The 10,179-nt window shown below is 42.7% G+C and overlaps 1 protein-coding gene across 1 annotated transcript; it reads left to right on the top strand.

Annotated features, from left to right (window-relative positions):
- The first annotated feature begins 634 nt into the window (after positions 1-634).
- Positions 635-8,911, top strand: LOC136508597 (argininosuccinate synthase, chloroplastic-like). The gene is made up of 10 exons (XM_066503307.1): positions 635-775; positions 1,169-1,215; positions 1,302-1,383; positions 5,601-5,757; positions 5,856-5,904; positions 6,325-6,507; positions 7,183-7,257; positions 7,324-7,509; positions 7,778-7,866; positions 8,131-8,911. Exons 1-10 carry the CDS (start codon positions 742-744, stop codon positions 8,681-8,683), a joined length of 1,455 nt encoding a protein of 484 aa, XP_066359404.1. The 5' UTR covers positions 635-741; the 3' UTR covers positions 8,684-8,911.
- Positions 8,912-10,179: the final 1,268 nt, after the last annotated feature.

Raw genomic sequence — 10,179 nt, 5'->3', positions numbered from 1 at the left:
GCTGAAGTTGACAATGATCTTTACTTTCTTTTGGCTGAGAAAAAGTGAAGTTGAGTATAACTTCAATTATTTCTCTAATTGTAAGCATAGATTCTAATTCTAATTGAGGCATCCAATGAGCTCGAGAGGAGGTGGTCCTTTCCTCGCCTTGTGAACAGAATCAGAATCTATACTTATTAAGTGGGCAGAATCTATACAAAATATAGATAATCGTGTTCACAAGTGAGCAGAACCAGCTAAGCTTATCAAGTGTGTTCTAGTTCCAATTATAAATTCAGAAGTGGTGACTGTTTTGTAACTGTTGACTGCAAAGGTGAGAAGACGATGATCAAAAAGAGAAGAGGAGACCGGCAATCGGCCTTAGCCGCATCAACCACCAGTCCACCACAGCCGGTTAACACTTAGGGCCTGTTTGGAATGCGGGATTTTTTCTCCGTTCCTGCGTTTTTCCTATGAAATTGAACTGATTCCTGTGAAATTCCTGTGTGATTCCTGTGAAATTCCTGCGTTCCAAACAGGCCCTTAACATACGACGGCTTTCCGTGGGCCGGCCCAGGCCCGGCCCCACAGTAGCACTGGCGGCTCCGTCGATCACCCCGCTGGTCAAAAGCCCCGAACGCCGTGGGCAGAGCCCAGTGGGTAAACCTCTCCTCCGCAGTCCTACTCGGCTACTCCTACCCGCGCAGCCGCCGCCAACCCGCGCCCTCGCAGCTCCCCCTCGGCTTCTCCTCCTCACCAGGAATGGCGTCGGCGGGATTCCCCTCCCGAATCACCGGTAAGCCGCGGCTCGCCTGCTCGCCCGCTTCACTCTGTTCTAACCTGTGCCCGTCTTCCCGTCGCGTCGCTATTGGACTAGCGACCAAACCCAATCCGTCTCGCCGGGATGGACGCGGCGTGGCACTCCAATCCCGTCGAGGCGACCAGGGATTCGTCTTGTCCCGTGCGCCGTTCTGATTCATATTCCCGAATCCCAAATCTTCGTGCAAAAGGGTTCGTTCAGCTGAGCTGAACCCCGGCGCTGAGTCCGTCCCTGCCCTGCATTGCGTGTTTGCTAAACAGGGCCCCGTTAGATGTTTGTAGGCTTTGTTACGTGTTTACGCTGCTGCTCTAACGACTTTGTTACGTGTTTACGCTGCTGCTCTAACGACTTCTTGCTGTGGTCCTGCAGGGATTAGTGTCGGTCCCGACTCCAGTTCGGCCTGCCTTATTCACAAGGTATAAAAACGACGGTCTTGGCACCCTCTGTTTTCCACTTGTTACGACAAACTGGCAGTCATGCTAACGGTTGATATTGATGCCAGGTTGGAGCGCCGTCGAATTCTCTTCCTGGCGCGGTGGCTGTTCGGGTTCACCGCCGCCAGAACAAGGTCCGCAATGGCCAAGGTACAAATCCTACTCGACAGAGGTGTGCTATTAGGACTTGTAATTCTATTAGGTCTTAGTGTAAAGTCCTACTAGGAACAGAACTTCTACTGGCATGAACAAGGTCTTGGTGGGGACTATATATAAACAGGGGTGGAGGCCATAGGCATCATCAACCAACATAAGGGTCTCATCCAAGGCTTATAAGGAGCAATTAGGAGCGCTCAAGAGGATTAGGTTAGATAGTTCTATTGCACTAGGTTCTTGTATAGGACAAGAATCGGAGGGGCCTAGAGGATCAAGTAGAGTTGTGAGTTTTCTACAAGATTCGTCTTAATACTGTGCAAGCTTGTCTTTTCAAAGATCCGAGGGTTGCTGGGCATAACTAGGGATATCATATTCTAACAGCCTTTGGTATTGTCAGTCTTCCTTTTGTGTGCGTTGACATGTTAAGAACCTCTATATATACCTGCAGTGTAGCACATACTATTGGCACCACCTGTTTTCTGTACTTCACACTCTGATTTTATTTATCTTAGAGGTTCTGAATTTGATCATTCATAAAATTCTTGGCATGCAAAAATCATGTCACTTCTTCGAATTGCATTGTCCCAACCAAACTGCCCTTAGAATTACTCCTTGCTTGGTGATGCTAACCATCTATGGTTAAATGGTCTTATAGCGGCAAAAAATATCAGCTGCCACTTGGGACATGACTAGGAATCTAGTTGAACCCATCTTTTGTTCAATCTTGTTCTTTTCACTTTGGTGGACACTGGCTTATTCTCATCTATGGAGTATGGACCAACCATTTTAGGCAAAAAGGTTTGATTGAAAAAGTTTTTGGAAGGGTGGTCCTGCAACATTGCTGTTCTTCATTAATTTACTTGTACAACTAAATAGCTTCTTACTGCTTGTAATAAGAAACTTTAGTGACTTAATTTATTTTTGTAACTGCTATCTAGACATCAGAGTAGCAATTTTCTGTTACTACGATGACTAGTATAATGCCCGTGCTAACGCCACGACTTTATCTTGGGGATGCACATGAAACAACCTAACAATGAACTTTTTCCATAGTTCAACTTTTCCACAATAGTATATTGCCCGTGCTAACGCTATGGTGGCGTCTACAAAAAATAAATCATAAAACTAAAATAAATCATAAAACAAAAAATAAATCAACTAATGAAAGAAACATGAATTCACAGTCTAAGATTAGTCATTTCACACACAGAAAAAATAGACAAGCCCACACAGCACTACTAAGACGGGTCTTAAAGTTCATAAACCATCAATCTATATATTATTCTATAAACAATGGTTTATGGTCGGGACGGGCTTTCTCCGCGGCGCGCTGCCACTCCACTCTGCCAGGCGTCCTTCAAATAGAAACCCCTACCACCGGTTGTTGTATAGCATTTCCGTATCTATTTGTGTAGTCTACAACTTGTTATCGGATTTGTCGTAGTTTCACTATAATCTGAATGAGGGTTGACCGTAACAATGAAAGTGAGGTGATATGAGTACATATTCATAGTGACGATAAGGGCAGCCATGAAGATCATTAGCAAGGCATGTGTGCTTCAGGTCCAACAGGGAGCCTCTTGATACTGAAGATTGGGTGGTAAATTCTATAGAAGAGGAGCTGTGAGTTGCTCAGATGCACAATTTCCTGCATTTGCTGTGAATGAATTTGCAAAAAGAATTTGGTTAATTGGACACAGTAATCATAATCGGATGCAGTAATCATAAGATTAGACTATATGAATTTATGAGAATTGATCTATACGATTGTAAAGAATTTTGTGCAATGAATATATTGAAATAACGTAACAGGAACCCAAGTTGAGATATTGGTAAAAATACTGAAATACCATTGATTTATGAGAAAAAAAATGTATAGTTTACAAGAATCCTGGAATTAATTATCACATTGGGCAGACCCTAGTGGAATCGAAATTCTGCACATATGGATAAAATCAAACAAAGCAACACAGCCTGGTGTAAAAAGCAATATTGACATGAGTACAACATGAACTCCCAGATCCTCACAGGTAACCAGACCTACAACATTTAACCATTTGGAGTTACCATAAGTTAATCGAGATTACTGAAAAGATTTATATATAAGATTTACTAAAAGGAAAAATTACGATAATCCAAGGATGGACATAAGAGTAAACTTACTAAAGTAGAGATGTAGGTCACGATACAATTTAGGTATTTATTTTTGTATTACACATGTAACTTGGGTATAATGATTTATTATAGTAAGGAGGCACCATTAAAAAATTTGGTTAACCATACACAGTTACCATAAGTCACCCAAGATTACTGGAAGATTTACATAGATCTTCTCTATTGCACATTGTCGGGTATTGGACTGGTGGCCACCAAGGGATTTTAGGCAGCTTGAAAAGCATTCCACCCTCTGAGTATTTAATGCTGTTCTCATTCAGTTCTAGCATACATGTGAGCTCTTTCTTCCATATGTACGTAACCCTTGTGAAAATCTGAAGCAGATGCAAATATGCATCACTTGCCTTGACCATAAGACCCCCAGGATACATCATCGAGATGGAGTGTTGATTATATGCATATATATAAGACTTACTATATAGAAGGAAAATTACAATAATTGGATGATGGCTCTAAGGAGTACAATTACATAAGTCATCCAAGATTACTGGAAGGCTTGTGTGCACTCTACAACACTATAGGTAAAATATAACCACAAAATTACCCTACTACAATGACAGATTTACAGGATTATAAGATACAGAAAAATAATACATATGAAACCAGGGCATACCAATTTGCTTATTATATCACAGAGACAAGGCAGGCCACAGTGACCACTGACCAGCTAATGTGAAACAATTAGGGTAAACTGATATTCCATCCAATAGACACACAAAATTGATTAGCTATTGGATTGAAACACGCACAAATTGATTTTAAAATAAAACTCGACGGGGAGGGGGGGGGGGGGGGGGGGGGGGAGTTAAGACTGCCCCCGCACCATTACAAATAAGAAGAAGGCACGCGGCCGAGGAAACCTCCGAACCCCCGCCCTCACCCTTACACGGTGGCTTTCCGTCGCCCAAGTGAGAATTGGGCCGGTGCCCCCCCCCCCCCCCCCCCCCCCCCAGTTCTTTGGTTATGGAGACGGACGAGGGGATTTTTTTAACCTCAGCCTGAAATTCGCTCCCACGGGGAGTCGAACTCAGGACCTGACTAGTGCCGCCGGGTCACCTAACCGATTGAGCTAGGCGCTCTTTGGCTCAAATTGATTTAATAAGTCCATAGATGGGGGATTAGCTACAGACCAATCAAATTGATTTAAATCACAGAAGAGGGGAGTGCAGGTCATGATGCTTTTCGGTGGCAGATCTGGAAAGCTAAAAGATTCATGCTATTCATCAGACATACAAGAAGCTAATGCACGACACCATATCCAAAAGTGAAGTTACAATCCGTGGGGAAAAAGCACCGAATCAGAGACTAACCTGGAGGTGCTCCTTTGTGCGCAGATCGGGTGGTACGGCTGATGTACTTTTTGCGAATCAATGAGTCCGCCGGCCCCCACCTCCATGAATCAGAAGCGAGCCAGATCCCTGCCGTCCTGTACAAGATCCGTCACCGTATGGACTCGATCTACTGGCTTTCTCTATGGATGTATCCGCCGCCACGTGAGGATAGGGACCGACACCACGGAGGATTGAGGAACTCACCTTGGCCCGTTGCAGCTGTCTCCATGGATGCCGGTCAAGGAGCTAGCGTCGCCGTCTGGAGCAAGGAAGGCGACGCCGCGACACCGCTGAAGGGGACTGTCCCCGTTGGGCGGGCCGCGCTGCTGGGTGGGCTGCTCTGCCATGGGGGGCCATCGTCGCCGTTGGGTTGCGGCTGGTTTTGTTTTTCCGGGAAAATGCACGGGCGGAAGTAGGAATCGAACTCGGGCGTGCGGGATGCGGGGAGGAGCGAGGGTGCGGCGTCGGTGTGCGGGGTGTGGATGCGTGAGAAGCCTGGCATCCCACATCGAATCGTGGCCATCGGATTTGATTTAGATGTTTTATTAGCCCTTGATTTTAATGGAGATGAATTTATGTGTGCATTTTCCTGGGTGCATAATGGTTGGAAGCTCTCAGCGGGGACGTTTTCCGGGGGGACCTAGTATAATTTTGATTGGTCCATTATAGTAGAGATAACTCCTGTATCTTTGTGAAAATACACAGCTATCAGGTGTGCAATGGCAACTGGAAAAGAGCAGGGTGCAATTTCCACTGCTAGTAGCGGTGATCAAACCAAGGGTGGATTGCGTGGAAAATTAAATAAAGTTGTTTTAGCTTATAGTGGTGGTTTGGATACATCTGTTATTGTTCCATGGCTCAGGTATAGATATTTCTTATTTTAATTTGTCTTTTACGAAGCTTGAAGTCTACATTTATCTAACTTGTACAAGCTGTATCTTTTTTGTTTACTAATTGAAGGGAGAACTATGGTTGTGAAGTTGTCTGTTTCACTGCTGATGTTGGGCAGGTTTGTAACCTTATATTATAGCTTGACCTATTCTGAGCATACATAATGAAATTGCTGTACAATTCTACTGAAAACTTTGTAATGTCTAGCCAACATATTCCTGTTTCTTTTCCTCCCATGTCTTTCGTATTTAGCACACTTGCATATTTTTTCTGCTGTTTGCACACTTGCATATTTTTTCTGCTGGTTGCATTTCTGTCAGGAGTTCCAAAACTAATGGTTTCTTCACCTGTTGTTTCTATGGCTTTGCATTGTCCTAATTTCTAAAGTTGTGAATCTTTTTATATTCTATAACCTTCTAGTGATTTATTATTCTGTTTGGTTGTCAATATGTAAATAGGTAGCGTCATAGTTTGGATTTTCTATCCATTTTCTTGTAGCTAACCATCTGTTTAAATACATTTACTTAACCCTCCTTAGGGTGCCATTGAATTGGAAGGGTTGGAGAAGAAGGCAAAAGCCAGTGGTGCTTGCCAGCTTGTTGTGAAGGACCTGAAAGAAGAATTTGTTAGTGAATATATATACCCCTGTCTGCGTGCAGGTGCAGTTTATGAAAGAAAGTATCTGCTTGGGACTTCGATGGCTAGGCCTGTTATTGCTAAGGTAAAATTAATACAATAACTGCATCTTGTTATTGTATAATCACAAATAATGTGCATCATATAATTTCTTAAAAAGTATTTTTTTTATATTGCATGTTTCCTTGAAATTTGATTGACGTCATGTCTTACAGTGTACTGTAAATGCGCATGATGGAAGAAATATAATTTGAATTATAATCACTACTACAGCATCGAAGTTGCTCATGTAAACTTGATGTAACTTTTGGTAGAATATATCAAATCTGTTGCAGTAGAACATGGTATGCTTCTTGTTATAGATAGGCTTGGCAATTTTTTCTTTAATACATTGTTATCTCTTATTTGTTCCATTGGATGATCATCTTTATTTTGTTTGCTAGTCCTGTAGAGTAGGTGGCTCAGCTGTTGTTTGGCATGGAATGATCTGTTCAGTTAACCTATTGTGAGTCATGGGCATCATGCAGTAGAACTAGTGGAACAAGTCATGGGGTAGGGCGTGTTGTTTCGTATTTCATGATTTATTTAGTTGCAATAAAATATTGAAATATGCTTCAAATAATATGCTGAATGCTGCATATATTCTTTAGGATCTGTAGGTGGGGCTGTATTGGCAGCATTAATACACTCTTATTCTTCTGAATGCCCCAAGTTTTATGGCCTAACAGAGGTATATTAAGAAATTATATCTCCACTGCAGGCAATGGTTGATGTTGCCAAGGAAGTTGGTGCAGATGCAGTTGCCCATGGATGCACTGGGAAAGGCAATGATCAGGTAATGATGCTGTTAGCTTGAATATTAATATGGCCGGTCATCTTTTAATGCTACCCTATTCTGCAGGTTCGCTTTGAGCTTACATTCTATGCTTTAAATCCTGAACTTAAAGTGGTGGCACCTTGGAGGGAGTGGGATATCACAGGACGTGAAGATGCTATTGAATATGCAAAGAAACATAATGTACCTGTTCCAGTTTCAAAGAAATCAATATACAGCCGAGATCGAAACTTGTGGCACCTTAGCCATGAGGTATTATCTATTTTCTTGTTTATTGCTTCTATAGTTTTATCAAAGCATTTTTGTGATTCATTATCTTTTCTTTACATGTAGACCAGAATCTTATTTTACCAGAATTTTACAAGATGGTCACTCCAACTTTTAAGCCAATATATGCAAAATGTCGTATTAGTGTTATCCATTAGTGTTCTGCATCTTTACCTTGTTGATGCCTTTAACCAAACAACATGATGCTTATCTTTGATGTGAGATGAAGTGAATCATCCTCTATACATTGCAGGGTGACATCCTGGAGGACCCAGCAAATGAGCCAAAGGAAGATATGTATATGATGTCTGTTGCTCCAGAAAATGCACCCTCGAAACCTGAGTGAGTGATCAATATTAAATCTTTTCGCTCGTATCTTTTTTCATGTTTGCTGCAGTCTGTAGCATAGTTTACTGTGTATGCACAATTGAGCATTGACCACATTTTACATAAGACCATTATTGCACCTGGTATTCCAGAGTTGGATCCATCCAAGCAGGGTTGGCCTGGAATTTGATATGATTAGTATAAACATAGGTTTTTCATTTGCACACTGCATATGTACCAATGCTGTGATAGATTAATACTGAGCCGCATACATTTCAGGTATCTGGAGATTGGTATCATTGCCGGTGTTCCTGTTTCAATCAATGGCCGAGACCTCTCGCCAGCGTCCCTCCTCTCGGAGCTCAATGAAATCGGTGGAAAGCATGGGATTGGGCGTATCGACATGGTGGAAAACCGGCTGGTCGGCATGAAGTCACGTGGCGTGTATGAGACCCCCGGTGGCACCATCATGGCAGCCGCGGTGCGTGAGTTGGAGTCCCTGACCCTGGACAGGGAGACAATGCAGTGGAAGGACATCATTGCCCTGAAGTATGCCGAGCTGGTCTACGCAGGCCGCTGGTTTGACCCGCTCCGGCAGTCCTTTGATGCCTTCATGGAGAAGATTACCGCGACGACCACTGGTTCAGTGACCCTGAAGCTGTACAAGGGATCCGTGAACGTTGCGTCCCGGAAGAGCCCCTACAGCCTGTACAGGGAGGATATCTCCTCGTTTGAGAATGGGGAGATCTACAACCAGGCTGACGCTGAGGGGTTCATCAGGCTGTACGGTCTACCGACACGGGTCAGGGCGATGCTGGAGAAGGGTATCTGAGTAGTTGCCTGTTTGATTTATTATTAGAAATAAAAGTATCTTTCATGGGAGTTTCCCAGTGATTGCAGACAGATGGGTATTTGGTGGGATTGTGTTTTACACTTTGTTTGAGTCTGTCCCAATGCATTTGGGTGACAGAATGGAGTTTACCATGCCATGTTACCATCCGTTTACGGTATACACTGTCCAACCCAAAATACTATCATTAATACATCAGCTGTTTTCTTATTTCTTCCTTTTGAGGCGACAACTCTGTTCGATTATCGATTGATGTGTTATAATGTTCGAGCGATGTCTATCCATGACTATTTGATATCTTGACGATTCAAACTGATACACCGATCCTGTCATTCACACAACTTCCTTCAATCAACCTGTTCGCTGGTTGATTTCAGTCAGGGCTTATCAGCCAGTCAACAATGCTTGGGACTTCTGTTAGCAGGAGATTATGGATTAAAACGATGGCTACAAGGAGGATATAATAAGTTTATATAAGCACGCTTGAAGGTTTGATTCCTCAAATTTATTTACTTATTAGAACTACAGTATCACTTCTTAAAGGGGAAAGAAAACCTGCACGGTATCTTAAAAAAATGTACTAAAGTAAAAACACTAGATGAAAATGCACTCTTTAAGGTTTGATGATCCCTCAAATTTATTTACTTATTAGAACTACAAGTACCGCTTCTCTTATTTACTTATTAGAACTACAAGTACCGCTTCTCAAAGGGGAAAGAAAACCTGTGCGGTATCTTAAAAAAATGTACTAAAGTAAAAACACTAGATGAAATGCACTCTTTAAGGTTTGATCCCTCAAATTTATTTACTTATTAGAACTACAAGTACCGTTCTCAAAGGGGAGAGAAAACCTGCACGGTGTCTTAAAAAAATGTTCTAAAGTAAAAACACTAGTTGAAATGCACTCTTTAAGGTTTGATCCCTCAAATTTATTTACTTATTAGAACAAGTACCGCTTTTCAAAGGGGAAAGAAAACCTGCACGGCATCTTCAAAAAACGTTCTAAAGTAAAAACACTAGTTGAAATTAAAATTGAAAAAGAGGGCTACATAGGGCCCTGAGACAGAACCCTGGACTCACCCCAACCCTATACTGGGAGGGGACACCCACGCAAGGCATCGGTGCTTATATTATGAAGGCCAAAGCACCGGTAGAACAAGCCTTTAATCAATCCAAGACATAACCTGGATTCAACCAGCAAAGGTTTAGGGGAGCCCCTCCCGTAGGTATCACTTCACCCTCTGGTAGTGAGTCTTGCCTCTCAGCTCAGCAATATAAAGCGGTGTGTCACTGCATGCCAGGCTGCCAGCAGTATGGGACTAAAGATTTTCACTGCGCCAGTATCACTACGGGTGGGAGTAGAAATGGGCCTGCGCATTGGACTCTCGACTTCTCGCTGATCTGCATTTAGTATTTGGCCACTTGCATTTAGCCTACCACATCTGCAGAACACGTAATTCACACTCGAGCACAGCACA

Source organism: Miscanthus floridulus, chromosome 15, assembly GCF_019320115.1.
Source record: "Miscanthus floridulus cultivar M001 chromosome 15, ASM1932011v1, whole genome shotgun sequence".
NCBI classification, from domain to species: Eukaryota; Viridiplantae; Streptophyta; class Magnoliopsida; order Poales; family Poaceae; genus Miscanthus; species Miscanthus floridulus.
Note: the sequence above shows the minus strand (reverse complement) of the source record. Positions and strands in the feature narration are given on the sequence as shown.